This window comes from Halichoeres trimaculatus, unplaced genomic scaffold, assembly GCF_033239565.1.
Source record: "Halichoeres trimaculatus isolate MK-OKI-2021-1 unplaced genomic scaffold, fHalTri1.1 fHalTri1_scaffold_9, whole genome shotgun sequence".
NCBI classification, from domain to species: Eukaryota; Metazoa; Chordata; class Actinopteri; order Labriformes; family Labridae; genus Halichoeres; species Halichoeres trimaculatus.
The window spans coordinates 25,259,861-25,283,417 of record NW_027437188.1 but is presented as its reverse complement, the minus strand read 5'-3'; the positions used below and the strand labels follow the sequence as shown (position 1 = coordinate 25,283,417).

At 39.5% G+C, this 23,557-nt stretch overlaps 3 protein-coding genes across 6 annotated transcripts; 2 read left to right on the top strand and 1 right to left on the bottom strand.

The window, feature by feature from the left end:
- The first annotated feature begins 1,339 nt into the window (after nucleotides 1-1,339).
- Nucleotides 1,340-4,183, top strand: lim2.3 (lens intrinsic membrane protein 2.3). 3 transcript variants are annotated; one of them, XM_074679946.1, is made up of 5 exons: nucleotides 1,340-2,612; nucleotides 3,082-3,270; nucleotides 3,553-3,702; nucleotides 3,783-3,917; nucleotides 4,001-4,183. In XM_074679946.1, the coding sequence occupies exons 2-5, from the start codon at nucleotides 3,096-3,098 to the stop codon at nucleotides 4,060-4,062; spliced, it is 522 nt and encodes a 173-aa protein (XP_074536047.1). In that variant the 5' UTR covers nucleotides 1,340-2,612; nucleotides 3,082-3,095; the 3' UTR covers nucleotides 4,063-4,183. The 3 variants fall into 3 exon arrangements, with proteins under 3 accessions (XP_074536047.1, XP_074536046.1, XP_074536045.1); XM_074679945.1 differs by having other exon boundaries at nucleotides 3,078-3,270; XM_074679944.1 differs by lacking the exon at nucleotides 1,340-2,612 and having other exon boundaries at nucleotides 2,736-3,270.
- A 923-nt stretch (nucleotides 4,184-5,106) lies between these two features.
- Nucleotides 5,107-10,803, bottom strand: hspa8b (heat shock protein family A (Hsp70) member 8b). 2 transcript variants are annotated; one of them, XM_074679794.1, is made up of 9 exons: nucleotides 10,610-10,803; nucleotides 7,921-8,130; nucleotides 7,625-7,830; nucleotides 7,360-7,512; nucleotides 6,640-7,195; nucleotides 6,327-6,529; nucleotides 6,047-6,245; nucleotides 5,721-5,953; nucleotides 5,107-5,635 (listed from the first exon to the last, which is right to left on the bottom strand). In XM_074679794.1, the coding sequence occupies exons 2-9, from the start codon at nucleotides 8,123-8,125 to the stop codon at nucleotides 5,435-5,437; spliced, it is 1,956 nt and encodes a 651-aa protein (XP_074535895.1). In that variant the 5' UTR covers nucleotides 8,126-8,130; nucleotides 10,610-10,803; the 3' UTR covers nucleotides 5,107-5,434. The 2 variants fall into 2 exon arrangements, with proteins under 2 accessions (XP_074535895.1, XP_074535896.1); XM_074679795.1 differs by having other exon boundaries at nucleotides 7,921-8,127.
- Nucleotides 10,804-19,228: 8,425 nt separating this feature from the next.
- On the top strand, nucleotides 19,229-23,318 carry LOC141797874 (zona pellucida-like domain-containing protein 1). The gene is made up of 11 exons (XM_074679562.1): nucleotides 19,229-19,288; nucleotides 19,947-20,062; nucleotides 20,135-20,361; nucleotides 20,514-20,698; nucleotides 20,784-20,856; nucleotides 20,941-21,038; nucleotides 21,125-21,205; nucleotides 21,302-21,473; nucleotides 21,873-21,975; nucleotides 23,040-23,069; nucleotides 23,182-23,318. Exons 2-11 carry the CDS (start codon nucleotides 19,963-19,965, stop codon nucleotides 23,316-23,318), a joined length of 1,206 nt encoding a protein of 401 aa, XP_074535663.1. The 5' UTR covers nucleotides 19,229-19,288; nucleotides 19,947-19,962.
- The last annotated feature ends 239 nt before the right edge of the window (nucleotides 23,319-23,557 follow it).

Below are 23,557 nucleotides of genomic sequence, written 5' to 3'. Positions count from 1 at the left end.
CATATATTCTTCTACAAATTCATTCTTTGCTTCTTCTTCTTCTTTTTTTTCAGTTTGCTTCTTCTTCAACAAACTTGAACTAATTCCAACTATACAAACTTCAAAATGTCCAACCTATTTAGGACAATTACTCTATGACTTTTCAAGTCTGTTCCACCAAAACTTTCAGATATTTTACTTCTTTTTTTAAATTTTGGTCCCATCCAAATGAATGCAGAGCTACCAAATTTTCACATTTCAGAATTTTTGGGGGGCTTTTTTCATTGCATTCATAGTGTCTTCACAATGACCCTTCAAAGGCCATAAAGTTTTGCAGCGCTTCAAGACATTTTTCATTGGTGTATATGGAGGAAATGTCTGAGCACAGAGTGCAGCATTTAGACTTCCAAATGGGCAGGCTGGGAGAAATAACCTGGACACTGTCTGGAAAAACTGCCAACACAATGCACAGAAAGAAGTTCATTTGTAGTTCTAAATATACTTACAGCATTTTTTTTTTCTAACCTTTTGTCTCTCCCACATTGTAAATGTTCTGTCCTACAGCATCCATGACAATTACATGCAAACAGTCAATGATACGAATTAGGCCATGGTGTCATTTAGTGACCTTTAGGACAGCCAATAGCTACTTTCCTGATGGTGGAGCTGACAACACTGCCTGCTACTAGCATCAGATCAATGCATTCCTCAAGGAAATTAGTTTTTCTGGTTATTATTCATAAATCAGAATGAATTCATAATAGCTTTTTGCTTTGTTAATGCAAATAAAATATTTAACTTGTGCAAGTTCCAATTTCTGACTGTAAGCAAGCTCATTACACAAATTAGTCATACACACCAAACAAACATATTTTCAGTTTATTATTTCTTATTACCTGGAATCAAAGTGACACTTTGGAAAAGCCACTTTTATGTGTTTTTTTGTGTGTTGCTTTAATTGTTGTGGGGTTATGTGTTTGTTGGGTTAGGAGGAGAAACTGCTGCTGGTGCTGGTGGAGGGATCATAAGGAGAGCCCTGAGGAGCTGCTGGAGCCTCCCTCCTCCTTTTCTAAAGCTGTGGCTTTCTCAAGCCCAGGAAATGTCTTAACATCTTTAGGGCTAAAGGTCTCACTGAAGTCAGCCATCTCACTGACTAATTTCACTCACAGCTCATGACAGGTTCATTCAGCATTCTGCATTCAGCAGTTCAGCGCAGGCTGCTTCTGCCTTCTGTGTTCATGTTGTAATTTCTTCAGAAATTGCTATTCTAGTTGTCTTTTCAACCCCTACTTACTGTGTTCAAGCTGTACTAACAAAGAAAATCAATTTCATTGCAGTTTTTTTGTTTGTTGCCCAAACTTTCCAAACCCACAACTCTATCAAACGCCCACCTCCAATTCATCCCACACTGTTCCACCTAGTTAAAGTAGTGTTAGGCAACTTTAATTGTGTGACTAAAATGAAGTGTAAAATCAATTTTGATCCCACACACACATGCACACACACACACACACACACACACACACACACACACACACACACACACACACACACACACACACACACACACACACACACACACACACACACACACACACACACACACCACACTTTTAACAGAAAGAATGGTGCCTCCTCATCCCAGCCTGCACTTTGGCAGCCTCTTCTTTGCACTCTTCATGTTGGATTGAGCAGCAGAGCAGGTACGACATCAGCAGAAGACACACAGCACGCCTCTGTGTCAGGAAGCTGTAAAGGCAAACTTCTAGTTGTCTTGTTTCTGTTCTCTGCACGGACAGAATGACACACAAGGTCAGATGGAAGTGAACCTTATGCAGGCTTTTAACAGTTTCTCAAAAGAGTGTTTGTGGACCACAGAACAACAACTCTCACATCACATTCTTTGAAATTTGAATTTATAGGAACTAATTTTCATTTATATTACACAAACTCCCTGGTTCTGCTCAATATGAACATTAAATGCAAGAATAAATCGTGAAAATTGCACATGGTTGCAGGAAAACTGGAAGGTCATAAAAGAAAACTGAGTGTGCATCTTTCTGAAACATGGTCCTTGCAAAAGCTGAATTGATTTTATGCAAATGCCCAAGTTAAATTATTAGAACAGTCTGGCAAGTTTTAAATGCAGAATGTCCAGAAATGTAAGAAAATAATAATCAATTTCCCAACAGCATAACAGGCTGAAGTTTTATCCAAAACACATGATGTGAAATCATTTCAATGACAATAGGACTCCATTTTTTTTTTTACATGTTTCACCATTCAAAGTAATCTCCTCTCCAGCACTGACATTGGCCGAGCTTGTTAAAGTTTACCTTGTGTGGTTTGTGCAGCATTTTGAATGAAAACCTCTGTGTCATCAGTATCACAGAGACGTGCCCAGCGCTTTAACCGTTTTTGTATTTTCAGCAGATTCCCCAAAACACAAAACTCATCCTCTGTGATTGGTTGTGGCTCAGCATGCTCCATTGTTCCGGCGTGTCGTTTGTTCGCTCGGTTTCCTACGCACAAACAAAACTTTCCGGCCACACACAGCAGTATTGGGCTCCTCTGTGCTTTCACAACCCGAAATATTGGAGAATCTGACTTTTTCTGAGGGAAGGAAGATAAAGGTAGGTGGCTAAGATAAAAAAAAAAGCTAGAGAAGATGTTTTCATAGTAAATAGTGGGTCTGTTATTCATAACTTGAATTTGGGTTTAACATGCAGAGTAAAAATGCCCAGGATTTACTTTAATGGGTAAAAAATACAAGGTCTTTTTTGAACTTTTCACTTCAAAAAATTCTGTTTGCAACATTGAAAAAACCTAAAAATAAATGTTTGACGTGTATGTTGCAATTTTAAGAATCTGGTTGTTCTAATTGGAACAAATTAAGCTGTGTTGGAATCAGTGTTTGTGCCTTGTGTCTAAATTCTGATACTACATATCAAATTTGTCATTAAACTCATGCCTTCTAGCTGATTTTATCCTGACATTGTTTTTCTTTGTGTTATATCAGTTTGCCATCCTCTGTAAAATGGATGTGTCGTAGGGCCCCGATTTTGCGAGGCCCTCACCCTCTCTCCTCTTTTTGTCAGTCAGTGTTGTTTGGCAGGATGTACAGCTTCATGGGAGGTGGGTTGTTCTGCGCCGGAGTCGGGAACATACTCCTCATTGTTTCCACAGCAACTGACTACTGGATGCAATACCGTCACTCAAGCAATTACATGCACCAGGGCCTGTGGCGGTACTGTGTGCCTGGGAAATGCATGACACACACAGACAGCATTGGTGAGACATGCTGACATGCTTGGGGGGCACAATCGGGGGGAAGAGGGCTCATTAGTGTCGTGATAGTCAGTCTGTGACCTCTGCACTAAACATTATAAACTCTGGGGTTACTTCCTGTTGATTGTTTGACAAGGAGCTTCAAGGATATTACAGTTGAAAACTCTCATGCAAATTTTTTTGAACAGCTTCTGTTATTTGTGAGACTTTAAAAGAAAACTATTTTTCAGATGGCAACTTTAGTGTCTCATCTCTTGTTCTACATTCTGGTCTCCTCTCTCACAGCCTACTGGGATGCCACCCGGGCCTTCATGATCCTCTCCCTGCTGGCTTGTTTCATTGGCATTGTGATCGGGGTCATGGCCTTCATCCACTACTCCTCCTTTGATGGATTTGACAAGACATTTGCAGCCGGCATCCTCTTCTTCATCTCTTGTAAGATCCTTTCACAAAGACACATGCAAGCCTCCCCACTCTGCAGAGCTGTTACTGTAATGTTCTGATAATTTGTGCAGGCTTCTTTGTGTTGCTGGCCATGGCTGTGTACACCGGAGTGACAGTGAACTACTATGGTAAACGCTATGGCAGCTGGCGGTTCTCCTGGTCCTACATAATGGGCTGGGTGGCAGTTGTGCTCACGTTCTTCTCAGGTAAGGATCAAAACACACCATTGGTTGAAAACTTATCCTCCTAGGCACCGTTTTCTTATAACTATTTTATCATCCTCCCACAGGTATCTTCTACATGTGTGCCTACCGGATGCATGAATGCCCAAGAAACTCTAACTCACGCTGACCTGACAAAAAGCTGCAGAACACAAAAGAACACGCACGCATCAGCACTGGTCGGTAAAACGGCCAAGAGGAACCAATCAATGTACTTTACAACCGCTTTCTGTTGACATTAATATTCATGAATGAGCAAAATAAATGAGATCAGAACAATTTGTTTTATGGTTCTCTCTTTGTACAACTAACATATAAACTTGTACTAAAGCAGGTACTAATGTTATATTCTAGAAATAAAAAAGTCAGTAACAGGGGGGCTGACATGGCAACAAGTGAACAGTGTCGGTTTGTAAGTAGCTTGGTAGCCTTTCTTATTCAGTGCAGCTGGCAGTCCAGTGAACTACGACATGTATGCAATGTGTAACATTAGTAAATCCTGGTTATCTATGTCCTGCCAGTCATCTACCAAGCAGCGCCAACGTAACCTCACTCTTCATTTTATTGATAGACTCTCAAGTTTGAACAGACCACTGCAGAATAACTGCGGCATGAGGGTTGGAATTAACGTTATCATTACCGGTTTAGCCCCTGAGTTACAGAGTGATACAGCCCCAGCTAAAGCCTAACTAGCCTTTAGCTGGGGCTGTATCACTCTCCCGCTTAGCTTTATTCTGCTCTTCTGTCCTTTTTCTGTCTCAAAGTTGGGCTCCGGTGTCCACTATCTCAACAAAATTAGTGATAGAAATCGTTTTTGGCCAAGAAAAATACAGATCTCTGTGTTCTATCTCCTCTCACTACTAAACTTGGTCAGCCGGCGTGGTGTTGTTATAGAGATTCAGGCATGCCGTAAATCAATCTGGCCAGTCCGACCTAGAAGCTAAGAAGTAGCAATTTAAAATAACCTGTAACCAGCAATATTGGTGTTGGTGATCTCATTTAAAGTGTTGGTTACGGTTAGGCATATCTAGAAGGGAGTCTTTTTCAAGATAACTTTGAAACTCATCACAGCCCCTTTAAGGATAAATTAAATTCTTTAAAAATTTGTATCTTGTATACTTAAACAACAAAACTTATTTTAAAGATTTCATGAAAGCTGATAAAATAAAGTGCAATAAGTCAAAAGTTTTCTTTAATTCTTTTCCACGAAGAGGAACACAATAACCAGGCAGAAACCAAATGAGAAACACTGTGGTAACAGCAACAGTAAAGGGATTAACTGAATACAAACAGTCACCAAAAAAGACTGCCAACTAGGAAAAACCGCAGTGCAAGTGCTTTCTTAAAGCCAGACTTACAAAAATTATCAAAAAAATCCCAAACAAAGCTTCATAAAATTTTCTGAGATAGACAGTTTTAGTAACCTGTGTGATAACGTGAACCTTCACACCCAGCTTTAGAAGACAGAGAGCAAGCTCATGCATGTACGGTCGGCCTCCAGTTTAGTCGACCTCCTCGATGGTGGGGCCTCCTCCTCCAGGAGCGGCACCAGCTCCAGGGAAGCCACCAGGCATTCCTCCTGGCATCCCTCCCGGCATCCCTCCTGGTGCACCTCCTGCACTCTGGTACAGCTTTGTCATGATGGGGTTGCACAGTTTCTCCAGCTCCTTCTGCTGATGCTCAAACTCCTCTTTTTCTGCCGACTGGAGAAAGTGTCAATGAGTATTTGAGTTAAAGAGCAGTTAAAGCTTTTATCTAGTTATAGTCTAAATTCCCTGTGAATCCTACCTGGTTTCTGTCCAGCCAACTGATGATCTCGTTACACTTGTCCACAATCTTCTGTTTGTCCTCGTCACTGATTTTGTCCTTCAGCTTCTCATCTTCCACAGTCGACTTCATGTTGAAGGCATACGACTCTAAACCGTTCTTTGCCGTCACTTTGTCTCGCTGCACGTCATCCTCAGCCTTGTACTTCTCGGCTTCCTGGACCATACGCTCGATATCCTCCTTGCTCAAACGACCTGATAGATTTTATTTCAAAAGAAGATGGAGCTGATCATCCAGCTTCATGATTGAGATTCACTTTCATATAAATGGTTTTATCTTCAGGTTACCTTTGTCGTTAGTGATTGTGATTTTGTTCTCCTTCCCGGTGCTTTTGTCCACTGCAGACACATTCATGATGCCATTGGCATCGATGTCAAAGGTCACCTCAATCTGGGGAACTCCTCTGGGTGCAGGTGGGATTCCAGTCAGCTCAAACTTTCCCAAAAGGTTGTTGTCCTTGGTCATGGCCCTTTCACCCTCAAACACCTGCAGATATCATATTTGATGAACTACTGTTGGAAATAAGATTTTTGTGGCAACAATAGGTGCTGAACTTTGCAGTTGTACCTGAATGAGCACACCGGGCTGGTTGTCTGAGTAGGTGGTGAAGGTCTGCGTCTGCTTTGTGGGGATGGTGGTGTTCCTCTTGATGAGAACAGTCATGACTCCTCCTGCCGTCTCGATGCCCAGAGACAAAGGGGTCACATCCAGCAGCAGCAGGTCCTGCACGTTCTCAGACTTGTCACCTGACAGGATGGCTGCCTGCACAGCTGAACAAAGTGTTGGGTTTTAAGTTTAAATGAGTAGCTGACACCTGGATTCATGTTTCAGGATTGTTTTGTAATGACACTGCTACATTGATGGAGAAAGGAGGGAATACCTGCTCCGTAGGCCACCGCCTCATCTGGATTGATGCTCTTGTTGAGGTCTTTTCCATTGAAAAAGTCCTGCAGCAGTTTCTGGATCTTTGGGATACGAGTGGATCCTCCTACCAGGACAATGTCATGGATTTGAGCCTTGTCCATCTTTGCGTCGCGGAGAGATTTTTCAACTGGCTCCAGGGTTCCTCTGAACAGGTCGGCGTTCAGCTCCTCAAAGCGGGCCCTGGTGATGGAGGTGTAGAAATCGACTCCCTCGTAAAGAGAATCGATTTCGATGCTTGCCTGAGTGCTGGAAGACAAGGTGCGCTTGGCTCTTTCACATGCTGTACGCAGACGACGCACAGCTCGCTTGTTTTCACTGATGTCTTTCTTGAACTTGCGTTTGAACTCGGAGATGAAATGGTTGACCATGCGATTATCAAAGTCTTCTCCACCCAGGTGTGTGTCTCCTGCTGTGGACTTGACCTCGAAGATGCCATCTTCGATAGTCAGGATGGAGACGTCAAATGTTCCACCTCCCAGGTCAAAGATAAGGACATTCCTTTCTGCTCCAACCTGCAGATTTACATGGTGTACATTATTTAACTGTTGGTCATTACATAACTGTTATTTGAGCACTTTGAAAGGTAGGGAACCATAAATACTTGTAGGACAATTCACAATAAAAAAAGACCGAACAAAAACTATCTTAAAAAAGCTGTATCAAACAATTATTCTACCTTCTTGTCAAGGCCATAAGCAATAGCAGCAGCTGTTGGTTCATTAATGATACGAAGGACATTCAGTCCAGAGATGGTCCCTGCGTCTTTGGTGGCCTGGCGCTGAGAGTCATTGAAGTAGGCAGGCACAGTCACGACAGCATTTGACACAGTCTGGAAGAAAGGAAGAGTTGTAGGGTAGAACAGAAAATTCTAAACATTATATTCAAAGTTTTACCCTTGCACTTAATACGAATGAGTTTTAATTCACAACACAGGTTTTTACCTTTCCGAGGTAAGCCTCTGCAATCTCCTTCATTTTTATTAGCACCATGGAGGAGATCTCCTCAGGGTAGAAGGTTTTGGGCTCACCCTTATACTCCACCTTTACTTTGGGTCTTGAGTCATCATTAATGACTGTAAACGGCCAGTGTTTCATGTCCGACTGGACAACACTGTCATCAAAGCGACGTCCAATGAGACGCTTTGCATCTAAAGGAGATAAAAAAAAGAGCCAGACATTAGAAGACATCCTCATTTTGAAATAACTAAACATGACTTGTGAATAAAACAATCTCATACCGAATACTGTGTTGTTGGGGTTCAGAGCCACCTGATTCTTGGCAGCATCCCCTATTAGCCTCTCTGTGTCAGTGAAGGCAACATAACTGGGTGTGGTCCTGTTTCCCTGGTCGTTGGCAATGATCTCCACTTTGCCGTGCTGGAACACACCCACACAGGAGTAGGTGGTGCCCAGGTCAATACCAACTGCTGGTCCCTTGGACATGACTTCTGAGAAAAGGAGGAGGATCAGCTGTTAATCGTGCATTGGCAGGGGAGTGAAAATCTGGATGTATGGAAGATGATAAGCACTGTAGGTGGCATCTGTGCTGCACATTCGTAGTGTTAGCAACACGGCTATTATCAGACTCTGAGCAGTTCGAACAGAAGTGGAAACAAACTGTCTCAGTGAAGTGAGGGTCCACAGCACCTGTTTTCAAGCCTCTCTTGTTTGACAGCTCGTCAACGGGCTCTTTTGTTATGGCAACACTGGATAACAGGGAGGGGGTGCTTTTTTTAGCTTTATATTTGATATATGGTTCAAGACCAGACTGAGATCTGCAATTCTATAACTGTTCCATCATTGAGCAGAAATGTTAGCCGCTCAGCTTTGATGGTGGATAGGACACTGGGTACCTTCAATCAATCCTTTGAATTTATTTTTCAAGAGTCAAACTTTGTGCTGTGATCTGATTGGCTGGATTTTGTGATGACTCACTTTGAGTATACAGACTCCCAACAAATTAACAACAAAAACTGTATCTGAATTACACATGTATGTCTAAGCACATGCAAAACTAGGTATGTTTTTTTATGTATCTATGTATTTGTGTGTGTGTGTGTTGGGTGTGTGAATGCAAAACGTGCTTATATGTATGCGTCTTTATGTGTATCTGTGTGTGAACATGTACATATTTGTAAATTTGTGCACTAGAGTAAATACGGTGGGTGTGTACACATTAATATAGACTTAGGATGAATACTAGCAGGCTAATGTAAGTAGAGACAAGTGTGTGTACTTATTTAAATTATACTTTTACACTATGACTATATTGACAATAAGTTAAAATAATGACAGAATATTCAATCACATATTGTAAGAATCTTTCATGTCAGTATGTGGTACTTTTTTAAAAAGGTTAGCTAACTGAATTATCATTTATTAGTTAACAATGGAGAAGAGGTGGAAATTACTACATTAAACTTCCTTATGCTCCTTTTGGATTTATTAAATAGGTTAAATTTTTGATTTAACAGTTTGGTTTTTGTTTGACATTGTTTGCAGAACTGCAAAGTTTCTATGCTCTGGCTTCTGTTTGTCTGTAGATTATTTTATTTATTTTCTTGTACATGTTCAAAAGTAACAATTTTAATCAAATAAAATGTCAACCAGAGCTTTTAGGTGTTAAAATAGTATTAGAACTGAAATAAATACAGTAAAAGTGTTAAACAAAATTAGTACCAGAGATTCTGGGTTTCAATGTTTTATTTTATTTTTTACAAAAAGAAAACTGTAAAGAAAAAAACTGGCTCCTAGTTTTACAAAGCCAACTATTTTACTGAGATGACTCTGCACAGGAGTTATTTGGAACCGCCCTGTGTTTACTGTTGCTACAGTAGCAGAATCAATAAACTGTAATGTTAGCCTATTAGTAATCCACAGGAGAGGCCATGACAACTAATCTAAGCAATAGTTTTCATACTTGTAGACTGTGGTGCAGCCTCCCCTGGTGGAGCATGAGGCTACTGCAGAGGACAGCACATAATAAGAAATAAAACAGATATAAAGATTCTATCATCAATAGAGACGTTTCCAGATTAAAAATAAAAAAATAAAATAAAAAAGCAGCCTCTGTAAGTCACAGTGGGACATTTGAAGGTGTTGATCCAGACTGTGGGATCTATTCCAGAGTTATTCATACTTTTTCTAACAATATTTTATCATCCAAATGCTTGTCTTTTCATCAAAGAAATGTCTCAGACAGGAAAAAAAAATGCTGCATGACTGAAGCTAACTGAAATCTCAACTTGTGTAACTCGTTTGTGGAGAACAAAGAGCTGTAAGAAAAGTAAAGGGTTAACAGAGCAGCAAGTTATACTGCATCATTAGCTATCTGTCAACAGCAGCCTGAATACAAGAGGGCGTGACACTGCACTTACTGGAGGCTGGGAACTTTCTAGATTGTTCCTTTCACTTCCTTGCTAACAAAACGCAGTTTACAAGACGTCATGTAAGCTGTCCTGGAGATATGCTTAACTTTAACGTTTACTCCCAACTTTATTTCTAATCTTAAAAAAGGTACAAACCTGCAGAGACACCAGCTTTGTAAGCAACACAGGCTTAAGTCTGAGGTTTGCAGCATCATCTCATACCTGCTGTTATCCACCTTCTTTTCAGCAGTATCAGTATCAGCAAGTCCAAATGGTTGGTCGTGACATACACAAAAAATTGTGGAAATTATCTGAAGCATTCCTTATTTGTGGAAGATGGTGTAGGTAAAAATGTGTTGTAAAATATCAGACTCGACAAAAACGAAGTGAAGCTAACCGTTAGCTTAAATCCATAAACGTTAATTTAAACAAGAGTTTGTGACGCAGCCGTTTTCGAACTTAACGGTTAAGGAGTGAATGGGCAGATGGACGGCTGCAACAATTTTCATCAACACCCCAAAAAAGTTACAGAGGAAAATTTTCGTCAGGCTTTACTTACCTCCGGTTTCAGAGTATTCTATCTATTGTCTTAGCAGTAAGTGCCTCCTAATAATACTACACGCCGACTTCACCCTGAGTGTCTGGGTCTCACGGATCCCGGGTCCCCCGCTGTCTGTCTGTCTGTCTGGGAGTCTGGGAGCGGCTGCACCTCCTCGGGTATATTCCCACTGAGAACTCTCTAGAACACAGGAGGAGCGATGCTGGCCAATCCTCTTTCATCATATCACAGCCTCTATAAATGGCCCAATAGAAATTCTGGCTGCTGATTTCAACAGCAGTTGCTATCAAGATTTTAAGATTTTGGGTAAGATTGAAGTGTCATATTTCACACAGCCTGTCGGTAACAAAGATGGAGAAGGTGTAATGGCAGATGTCAATCCAAAAGGCAGCTACGGACACTTGGCTCGCAGTGATACTAACGGAGCACTTGTAACTACCTCAAAACCGAAGTTGTGATGGAGAAAAGCCAAGCTAGGCCTGAACTTTCCCTTTTTCTAATTTATTTTATTTTTATAGCAAGTTTGGCTAACAGTTTGATACAAAAGTAAAGACACACACTCCCCAAATGAGTTGCAGTGACATTTTGGAACTGTTTCCATCATTTTGAGCCAGCGTAGACACCTAAGTATCGATGGCCTTGCACTGTGCTAGGCTATTCAAAACACATATTTAACTTGCTGATAAGATCTACAGCAGAACAGATTGTTGTCCCATTAAGGCAGACAGTCAGTCATAGGTCAGCTGGTGTGTTGGGAACACAAAGAGCCCCAGGAGCCACGTTTATCCCAAAGCTTACTCAAAAAATAACACCATTTTGACATGGAGCCTCTCTTCAGGAGTTTTTAGCTGGTCATGATCGGTCATGATACAATAAAATACAGTGTCATTTGGGACTTTTTAAAAAGGGAATCTTTTGTCATTCAAACTCATCTTGTACAGGACAAGATCAGTAAAGACATAAAGAGTATCAATTTATTCACAAGGCAGCGCCTAGAGCACATGTGTCAAACCCAAGGCCCGCAGGCCAAATGTGGCCCCCCACACCATTTTATGTGGCCCACAAGAGCTTCAAAGGTCTGATTGTCTTACAATAGATAAGTCAAAAGGGTGCATTGACCATGAACTACGTTTCCCATGATACCTACCAACTACGTTACCCACCAACTGATGGCATCCTGCCACTACACTGCAGTGATTTCACATCAGTGCCATTTTCCGAACTAGTGGAATTGAGAAATGAAAGAATGATCCCAAAATGTCCAGGAAGAGAAAAGTTGATGCAGATGAAGGCTGTTCACTAAAAAATCTGAAATCTTATCAAGTGTTTTTGTCTTATTTTCAGTAGAAAGTGCCTTTTTAGACTTATTATAAGCTACATTCACCTTTGCAATCCAGAAAAAATCCCGTATTTCAAGTTATTTAAAGACAAGAATTAGGTCTGAATTGCTTCTAACAAGTAAAATAAAATCTGGGGGGCAAGAGAAAAGCTACTTGTTTTAAGATCTCATTCTAGATTCAAGGGAATTGTTGAGCAAACTTTTCTTGTTATGTTGCCATTTTTTTTTTACTTGTTAGAAGCAATTCAGGCCTCATTTTTGTCTTAAAATAACTGAAAACAAGACATTTTTCTGGACTGACTAGCTGAATTTGTATAGTATAACAAGACAATTTTTACTTAAAATAAGACAAAAACACTTGATAAGATTTCATTTTTTGCAGTGTTTCAACAAAGATGGAGGGGGTAATATATGTTTGTGTCTCAAGGAGAAAAACTGGTATGTCTTTTGTGTCACCAGGCCGTGACAGTTGTCAAAGAGAACAATCTACGTTGGCATCGTTACAACACGGAGCCAAGTACACCAAAGTGAGCCCTCAAGAAAAACAACAAGTAGAGCAAGATTGAAAATATAAACTGCTCTCACAGCAGGATTTGTTCAAAAACACCTCAATCAAAAACATCCTGGCAGTGAAAGCTAGCTTTATTGTGGCTGGAGAAATTGCCTGCAAAGTCTTTTTCAGAGTTGGGTTTTGAAGCAGTAGCTGTATTTGATTTACATTACGTTTAGTTACATTTAGCTACATTTTTACTGTCTGACAGTTTCATTTGGCCCTTTAAGGGAAACCATGATGCTGATGTGGCCCTCAGTGAAAATGAGTTTGACAGCCCTGGCCTAGAGCCTCACAAACAGGGTTCATCAGCTTCAAGTCTGGTCTTTATGTTCTAGTGACGCCTCACTGCTATGAAGCTGTTTTCTAATATAGACTAGATTGGTATGATTTAAGTCTTTTAGAAAAAAGAGCCAGTCTGCAATTTGTTGTAATTCTCAGTTAACCTGGTTTGAGCTAAGGTGAACACTGGAGTTGCTATTTGCGCCAAAAAAATATTTTCTCTAACCATATAAGTAATCTTAAAACGTTGAATGTCCCAAATTTTCGGTATTTTTTTGCTGTATTTTTTAATCACACTTATTCATTTGCAGTTTCATCAAGTTCTTCTCCAAATAAGATGATTTACAAAGTTAAATTGGTTAACCTGGCAAAGAAGTGGATTAACAGAAATGGAATTTTATTCTTTAACTATTTGACTGTAATGAAACGACTTCTGCCTATTCATATATAAAGTAGGATTTTGTTGTTAAAGTTAAGAAACAAAGTAAAAGATTGCAACTATTTTCTGCTAAACTTCTACTCATCCGACACTGTGGAAATCAAACCAGATTTCCAAACTAGAAATCATCTTGTTAGAAAATTAGCCCATAGCCATGTGGAAGAGAATACAAGTTTTGTTGTCATTTGTGCTATTGGACCCTTGCCTCATCCTGTTGTCTCAAGATATCAGACTCCTCTTTACATGAGGAGTGCAGAAAAGTTCATGACAGCATGAAAGGTAGTCTTATACAGGATATGACCTCGCTTACTTTTGAAACAGAGCTCTGAAATTTGTACCGTGTCAGTGCAATGCCTTACTTGCACACTGGACTGACTGATTCCTCCACTTTTGTGTCAGTTGTAGGCCTATTTCGTGCACACAGTTTTGTGGGTCTAGTATTTTTTTTTTAAAGGATAAAACAATCTCAAACAAAAATGTCACTAATCTGGCAGTTCTTTGTTTTTTGTTTTTTGTTTCAGTCTAACTGGTAAAAGTTATCTCCCCTTACAGCAGGTAGGCTTCCTAGCACAAGTACCACTATAACGCTGTTTAATACGTACAGTTTCAGGAAGTACTGCAGATTTTGAATACACGGCTGTGAGTTTCCTTTTGAATAGCTACAGGGGTGCCTGTCAGTCATGTGGCCTGAGCTGTGTTTCTAATTGAACAATGAAATGAAATGAATTTTTTAGACCTAGGCCATTTTTGAACCAGGCTGTAAATATGCTTTTTAGTGCCCTAAAAGTCTGTTTTTATGGCTGGTTGTGTAAGTGACTTCCAGTCTTTCTGCAGCCAGCCTCAAGTGGATTCTAGATGAACAGCAACTTTTAGCACTGCTGCATAGGCTTCATTTTTACTAACTGGATGTTGCCCCTTGGTAGAAACCCAGTAAGCCATATTCGAAACGTCAGTTTAATTAAACTGAAACCTTATGTAAACATAATCCAGGGAGGAACAGCATATACTTATTCAAAGAAAAGCTACTGTTATCAGGGTGGTATCCCTGGAAGTAAAATACAAATGGGTCACTGATCAAGTTTTGTTCTGAACCGTGGGATAGTTGTACCATTTACAGCCCTGTGTCCTGATGTGCCCTTTGAAAAAAAAAAGAGGCTCCTCCCATGTTACTGTCTTAACATGCTATGATACTACTCAGGTGTTGCATTTGTTTGATGGGGTGACTCATTGTACAGCTTGATCTTATTTCAGTCAATAGATATTGCTGAATAGAAATCTGTTGTAATGGTTAAGTCGCACATTTGATAGCTTCAGTTAATTTGACCTTAAACAGAGGATCCAAAAAAGGAAGAGAAGTCAACATCCAAAAAACATGAAAGAGAGTTAGCTGTAGGGTGTTGCTAAGTTTTCACAGACCTATCTGAGCTTATACAGCTCATGCGCTCAGCAGGTCTGAACGTGAAATGACGACAAGATCAGACAGAACAGAGTGAGTATTGTATAATTTTTTGGCTCCCAAGGAAAAACCATTCTTGACTGGCAAGAATATTCACGTTCCAAGTCTGCACATGCCAACAGCCTGAGATAGGATTGCTGTGATTGTCTTTTTGTAAGGAATTACAGTGAAAAACGTGATAAAACAAACATCAGGTGTCATGAATCGTGTCCATAAACGTGTCCTTTTGTGGTGAGATTGAGGCTGCTGATGAAGAGATTTCACTGTCTTTTCCCAATTGACAGTGGATGTTAGCTGATTTGCTTAAACTGTGACATGTCTTTAGAGACCAGACTCTTGTGTCGTCATCTGAGACTTGCATGATCGACCACCATTCTTGTGTCAATGTAAACATCCATACATGCTTTTGTTCCTATTGAGAGAGTACAAGGTCGGTGATACCTCACATTGCCCTGAGTCACATTCATGAACACATGAGCGAATTATGTGCTTGGCCTGACATTGTTGTGAAGTGGCAGGAATGCATGTTAACAATGGAAAGCTTGGTCATTGCTCAAACTTAATCCTGGAAGACATGTGCATTAAGTGAAGCTGGTCGGTGCTGATGAAAAATTAAGTATTAAAAGTTACACACTTGTCTGACTTTTCAAGCAAAAATAGCAGTCAAGTTTTTGAGGGAAAAACACGATTATGTGTTCATACAAAACAGAAAGAAATAAAATTAGCCAAGACTTAAAACAATTCTTTTTTAGGGTAGTACTTTGAAATTCTGAAAACCTAGCCATTTGCTTTATTAAGGGAAATTCAATGAATCCATGGTTAATCCCGCTTAGCTTCCTGTCAGTTCATGGCAGCTGCTGAACTGAAACATTTATCACAATAAAATTTTAAAGAATATTTTCACTGGTTGCAAAAAGTATATACCATGGAATAAACAAAAGAAGACAACTTTGTTTGCTGGGAAACAAATAAAAGTGGAAACATGTGGGTTTTACTTGTTTGTTTGCACAGAGCTAATATGTTAAATCAATTGTGAACTGAGAACCTGGAAAGAGAAGAGTGAGCCAGGCTAATGCTACTGTGCAACATGTAAGCTAGCACGTTTTTTTTGTTTGTAAAGTGAACCGCTATTACTTTTTTTTTTTTTTCTTAATAAAGCAGTGTGTTTGTAATAAAGTCTAACAGGAGGTCAGTGGGCTACCTTAAATGACTTTGCTAATGCTAACAACAGCTTATGAGTAAGACCATTTTTTGGAAAGCTGACGCTGTTAGGTGGAATTAGATCATCGCAGAATAAAGACAGCAGAAAGGCTGTTACACCTGGTCCTGACAGTTTACAGCAGGGGTCATCAACAATTTTTCTCTAAGGTACAACATTTTTTTGGCGACACCATGAGAGTGAAAAGCTCTAGTATTACTAAAATTGATATTGTATTCCCACTTACATATTATCATTATTTGATACATTCATTTTCTTTCAAGATTTTTATTTTTGTTTAGTATTTGTCAACATTAACAGACTCATATTACCTGTTCTGCAGTAAGCCACCAGGGGGGAGATTGCAACATTTCAGGTTTCTATGGAATTCTATGTCGTAGGTTGTGGAGAACAGTAGCAGAGGAAAGACCTTATGAATATATTCAAAATGTATAAAATGGCACTCTCCAAGAGCCCTCAATGGAAAGTTGATGCATAAAAACGCAGCTTCAATGATGAACTCACCGATAAATACGTATTTTTAGGACTAACTGTGTGTTTTATTTGCAACAAAATTGTCACTGTAGCTAAATGATGTAATCTGAGGCATCATCACAGCACATAGCATACAAGCTACAAGGAATCATATCCAGAACAGTCAGAGAAGTGTTTCTTCTTGAAATCTCAGTAATGAATCGTTTCTCCTCAGCTGGGTATTTGTCAGTAATATTCTAGGGGACAGGTTAGAAAGCTCTGGTGGGCCGCCAGTTGATGCCCATTGGTTTACAGTCAGGCTATATTTATGGCTGACAGCAAAGGTTCACAAGTTTTGCAAGCTTTAGATGTCCTTTTAAATGTATTTTATATACGTCAGACAAGACCAGGCTTATAGTTTCTTTCTCTAGATACTGACCATCCCCCAAAGTCTTTCACATAAACAATTTAGCTGTGATGGAACCATAGACTGCTTGAAGCATGGGATTAATCTCAGTGACATCACCCATCTGTTTCAAAAACTAAGTTTTCAAGCCTATGATCCACTGTTGCCATATTGAAAACCCTGTTTCACCCCAACTTTTAATGGACCTAGGACATAACAAAGAGTAGTGGGCCTTGAGAGTCTTTCATGACATCGATGATGTGACTACCTGTCAATCAGCCATGTCCTTATTCTGTTGAAACTTAACTTTTACGTCTTCAAAGATAATTATCTATAAAAAAAATTAACCCCCTGTGTAGTGTGTGCTATTAGAAAATTTAGGTTATTTTCAAACCAAGCTGTAAGCATGATTATTTTTGCCGTAAAAACCAAGACCAAGATGAGCAACTTAGAGTGACCAAGTTGTGCATTAAGGATGCATGAGGAGAATGGCCATTGCCACGAGAGTAAGTTGGCAACTTGGCACCCAAGTTTTGCAACCTGTCATGTGAGTCAGCCAGCCACCAATTATTGCCTGGTTATGCATGACTGTGCTCAAGGTTGCTGCTTGTTTCATCCTGGGTATGCTTTCTTTTGAAACACAAACTTTCCCTCTAAATGATGACAAACTATGCTATGTTGAGTACACTCTCTTAAGCAATGCCAAGTTTTTGTTACTAAGAATGACCAAAGAATCTGTGCATACTGAAGCTTTCAGAACATGCCCTCAGTGTTCTTGGCAATGTTGTCATTCCAAGACAACACAATGCCAAGAAAAGGGAGTCGTCATATCTTTTTTCATTGATTCAGATATTCCATGCCCTAAATACATGTGTTGTCCTATATTATTGACGTATCAGATTCATGAGGTGTCCTCAACTTTTGCGGTCAAAGTCAAACATATACATATTTACCCTTATATTGAGTTATAAGAGAAACTTTTATGTGAGCAGAACATCAAAATTCCAGCAGCAAGAAATTGCACATTGCTTGTAGTTATTTGTCTTGACCTAAATCTGCCTCTTACTTGAAACTAGTTAGTGTTACTCGTTCTTTGGTAACCACTTTTTTTTGTTGTTTTTAAGAAATGTGCCCCACAGTCACACTGGTGGCATGGCTCTCAGTCAGTCATTCTTTAGGCAACAAAGGAGAGATTAAAACTGGCATTTGAAACCAGATACGTCTAAAGTAATCTACCAGGCACCTTTTTTCAGGTTGTATCCTCATCTGGTATTGTAGTCCTGTTCTTCAGGGACCGGAGTTACTCAGGGGGCCCTTTCGTGTCATGATGCTTAACAAAAGACTTTGTATTTCTCTCAGATAGGTGTGTCTTTTATTCCCTTACTGTACAAACCAGCACAGAACTGTTCTATTTGCAGTCTTCAGCCCGAGGCCATAACAAAAACTGATCTATTTCAAAAGTTGCACGGTGAAGAACAATAATGTGACTCTTATCACATCAAAAGATCTCAGAGGAGAACACTTATGATCAGAACACTGATCCTGCTCTTTCATCTGCTTATGAAAAATAAATCATTGTTTTTGTGTTCGCATCATGGTTGCTAATGTGACACTCCCTCTGTGTTTTTCCATTTCATAACATTGTAAAGAGCCATTAAGTCTGCATCATCTTACATATACAGTTATGCCGTTTTATGACTGCTTATGCATTACTGGAAGTTCATAGCTGACTGCTGCACACAGCTGCAGCTGGATGCTATTTTGATGTCAGAAACAAACTATGGATGACACAATTTTGTCCCATAAAGTACAGTCAAAGCAAAAATACCCCCAAAATAAAATTCTCTAAGTTATTAAGGGGCTCACTCGTCACACACTGAGTACATACACTGAGTATTAGTTTCCCGTATCTGTTCTTATATCACTCTAGTGATTCTCTCTCTTAGCTCGCTAAAGGATTGAACAAGCTAGAACAAAGTTAATCTGCCAAGAGATGAAAAAACAGCTAACTTTTGTTAGTACTGTGATTAATTATTCAAAACTGAAAAATTAAACTAAAAACAGGCCATGCCTGATCAAACAATTTATTGGTCATATTGCATAACCATATTGTAGTATTGACATTTAAATGCAAATGTTATTTAACTATATCAAATTGATCTTTTCAATTCATTTTTTCCCATTAAATTGATGTTTAAATCCTCCTCAGCTATATTTTTTTGTCTGTCTATTCAAAATCCTCCATGAGCAAATCATCTCCTGACAGCTGGTGTATGATGTCAAAGATATTTCAGAAACTACCGGTTTAAACAAGTGAAGGTCAACTGAGCTGTGAAAAAAACAAGCTTGTTTTGGATGAATTGTTATTCAAATTGAAAATGTGCGTAGGACATCCAGAAAAAAATGAAAAATGTAAGAGGCTGAGCTCATGTTACTCTATTGTCTGCAACTTTCCCCTCACACGCCTCATGCAGAGGAGCGGTATAAAAACAGCGATCTGGTGGTCAATAGAAGACACAGAACGAAGACAGCCAGGTGAGTCCCTCATATCGCTTTTTTTTTTCTTTTTCTTTCTTTCTTTTTTTTTCTACCTATTTTTTTCCTTTTTTAATTTGGGATTTAATTTATTTAATTTTGACTAAAAGTTGATTAAATGTTGGATATTGACATTACTGCACTATTAAGCATTCCCTTTTAATTATCATTGGCTTTGCATGTCTGGCTAGATGCAATCTACTAAGCTTAATCTAATCTGATCTAGTTTCCATCGTTAAATCAACAGTTTACTTGAGTTTATTTGGGGGCTTTGGGCTCCACAGTCTAAACCTTCCTGACTTTATTGTTAAAGGAACTCTTACCTGATTCCCAGACAGATTTTGATTTCAGTCCAACTTGACAAACAAAACCATTATTGAATCATTATTTGATAGTTACTACTACCTCATGTCTGATTTTTTTTCTTTTTTTAATAGAAATATGTTAACTAGTTAAAAATAAATAAATCATAATAATTATAATGATCTGTCATTTTTTTCAGTGCTGACTTGTCGCTTGCTGATTTGTTTCAAAACATGCTTTCCTCATAAACAGGACAGCTGATCTGTCCTCTTTTTGAGTAGTTTTCTTTAAAGCAAGAACATCCTGAAAGGAAAACAGACGTGCTCCATCTCTCATTGTTCATCTGTTCATACAGGTCCCAACTCAGAACAATGAGACAAGCCATCGTCCTGTGCCTGCTTGTCCTCATTGTGAGGAATGAGGCCCTGATCCCACCACTTTGCGTTACAAGCACAACAAATAGACCCCCAGGTTGGTGAAATAAAATGTTCTGTTTTTTACTTTGCTCTTTAATATCTATTAACCCTTTTTAATCTCTCACAGAAAACTCAGACATTATTGTAACCTGTGGCACCAATCACATGAGCCTAGCCATCTACCTTTGTCCCATATACCAAGCTCTTTACAACGAGTCTCTGATGGCCATCAATGGTCAGTTTGACACCCCTGAGTGCCTTGGTGACTCTGACTGGGACTCTGTCCCACCAATCTTGAAGTTTAGTGTCCTTTTAAACACAAGCTCTGTCTCAGCCTGCGGCATTGACATGCAGGTATGTATGAACATATTTTATCAAAGGTTTACTTTCCTGTGGTGCTCCTTTAGTACATTTTGACCTGATTGTCAATGTATAAATAATCACTAAATAGTCTAAATAAAGTTTCACCTAGAGACGTGATTTCATGGACCTTTTATTTCCTGAAGATAACAGATGAGGTTGGGACAGGACAATTTTCCGACTTCTCAAATGTTCAGCGTGCTAGCGTCTTTGGCAATATTACCTCAAAAGACACGACCTTGGGCTTAATCACCTATCGGCCCCAGATCCTTTATAAGTTCTCCTGCGTCTACCCCTTGCAGTACCTCCTGAACAACACTGAAGTGGCTGTGTAAGTATGGTGTTGATTCTTGGACTAAAGTAATCCACATTTATGGTTGATCTGCTAGACAGTCATTTTGCCTTAATTTATACAGATCAGGCGTGAATATCGCCATAAATTCCAACAATGGCAGCTTTGAATTCGCACTTCTCATGAAACTCTACCTGGTATGATCTCCACTTCCTTTCATTTGTAGCCACTATTTTTGAATACTTCAATTTGTGATTGTGTTCTTCCAATTTTTGGAACAGGATGAAGCACACGCAGTGAATTTTTTTTCCCCGCCAGAGGGAACCAAAATCAAGACCAAGATTTATGTTGCAGTTACAGCTACCAATCTCACAGATAGGTAATAAAACTTGGACAGTTTGCTTTGAATAAACATATCTTTTAAAGAAAAAAAAACATTCAAAATCCCTCTGTCTGTCCTGGAAGGTTCCATGTGCTATTAGACAGATGCTTCGCAACACCAGAACCGAATCCCAACAGCGACCATTTCCATGACCTCATTGTGGGGTGAGGCCTGTCACTTGAATTCCATCTTTTATTATTACATTTATCTCCTTGTTCTTTGTTGTTCACCACTCACAGTCATACTGTCTCCTCACCCAGGTGTCCCAAGGATAAATACACAGTTATGAGAACAAACGGGGAGTCGCAAAACGCTTCCTTCTTCTTTGAGACCTTTAGATTTAAGATGCACGATGATCTGTCAGTGTCTACTTTCTACCTGCACTGTGTCACAAGACTGTGTGAAGTGGGAACCTGTGACAGTTTAAAGCCAGTGAGTAACACCTATAAAAGTCCCCATATTATTTTAAAGCTCCTGTGAGGATTTTAAGCTGGTTTTGAAGTGGACTTAAATTGATACTTTGACCTCTTAATGAGCTTAAAGACTAATGAGATAATACCTGTCAAGATTGGTGATTTCTTATTGTTGTTGTTTTTTGTTTGTTTGTTTTTGACACTACTGCTGCAGTCAGATAAGGTGATAAAGCACCTACTCTCTTTACAGTCTTTGTTTAGATTTTCCACAGCAAAAATGTTCGATGAGCAATACATTTGACCACAATGGTAAAAGTTTGTCAGATCGGCACAAACCAATAGTTACTCACTAAAGCTCTGAGATTTCACAAAGTGTTAAATGTGAACAGTTTTTCATTACTTTCTTTCTCCTCAACAGAACTGCAGTCAGACTGAAAAAAGGAGGAAGAGAGAGGCCCAGGATGAGCCGACTACTGCTACAGTCACCTCGACAGTTATTCGTGTGAGCAGGGATACTAATGGTGAGTCTTTACCATGGAACAGTGAATTTGGATTGATTCTTTTTGGAGTTATATTATAGGGCTGTTTAGGCCTTAAATCAGACGACAAGACAGTGGCCCTTGAGGCAAACAGGGCAAGAGTGGGGAGTGACATGCAGGAAAGAGGCGACAATCTAGATCCAACCAGACCCATCAAGATTAAATTTTTACCTGCTAAAGTTAAGATTCTTGTTTTAACCTGACAATCTCATTAGAGTCTTTCCTACCGGGTGGCTCAATCTATGATTGGCAGAATATGTGAACAAGTACTTGTAATCCCACTGTGTTGTGACTAAAGACTGTATAATATGTGGACATAGCCTCCGTGACATCACCCATCTGCATCTAATACTGAGGTTTGAAGTCTATCATGGTTGATAATCATATTAGAAATTCGAAACTCAAGCTAGCTTGAGTCCGGCTAAGTAGGAGGTGTGAGGTAAAGAGGCAAACTTCGAGCCTCCTAGAGAACAGCTGTAGGGTGCCTGTCTGTCAGGCACCAACACAGGTGAGCTGTGCCTCTGATTGGGCAAACTCATGATCCTAATCTTCTAAAATGCTGAATTTGAAAAAAAAAAAAAAAAAAAAAAAAGGCAACCCACGCCCTCCTCATACTGTATGCTGTTGTAGAAAAGAAATATTCTGACTGCAGTTATTTTTTTTTGGTACCAGGTTGTTAACATGTTGATTTCTGCTGTTAAATTCAGAAACTACTACTTTTATGTTCGTTATTGCACAGTAAAGGTACTGGTAGGTGGTAAGTTTCTAAAACAGAGACAAGCCAGCTGTTTTCCCCCTTTTGCCATTATTCATTTGGCAACAAAGGCACTACTGGCTGAGCTAACAGGCTGCTAGTTGTAGCTAACTATATAAAAAACATGAAAGGTGTGGTTTTATTTTTAGCTTTAGAAGTGGAGTGAGGTTGATCACATAACCATTGGACAGAGCAGAACCTGCTGTTTCCCCTTCAGCCCCTTCATGAATGCTAAGTAAAGCTAAGTTAAGGAACTACTGTATTTTCAATCACTGTCTTTTTTGTTTCTCAGGAGAACCACAAACTTTCTCAGCTTCTTATGGTAAGTGTAGAAGTGACTTTATGGGCTGTACCACAGAAATAAGATCAGCATATTGACTGTAATTAACTATACCGTACGTTCACTGCACTTCTCTTCTTCTCTGTTAACACAGGTGCTTCACCAGAAAGCGGCTACAGCAGCCCTGTGGTAGCTTTAATCGTCTGTCTTGTCATCCTTTCGATCTTCTTCTTTGCTATGTCCGCCTACTTTATGTATTACATCAGAGGAGGAAAACTGATCGTACCATAACAACACTGTTACCCGTCATGTTTTAACCTCCAGCATTTATTACTCAAGCATAGCTTTTATGTGTGCTAATACTGTTCAACTTTCTCATTTCACAAACATTTAACACTGTCAACTCTATAGTCTGGGGATTGTATAACCATAATGGAACACATAATTCATAAATGCAGATATGAGGGCACACAAACTGTACAATGCTTGTGAAACTTTGTCACTCATGTTAAAGTATGTAATATATGGTG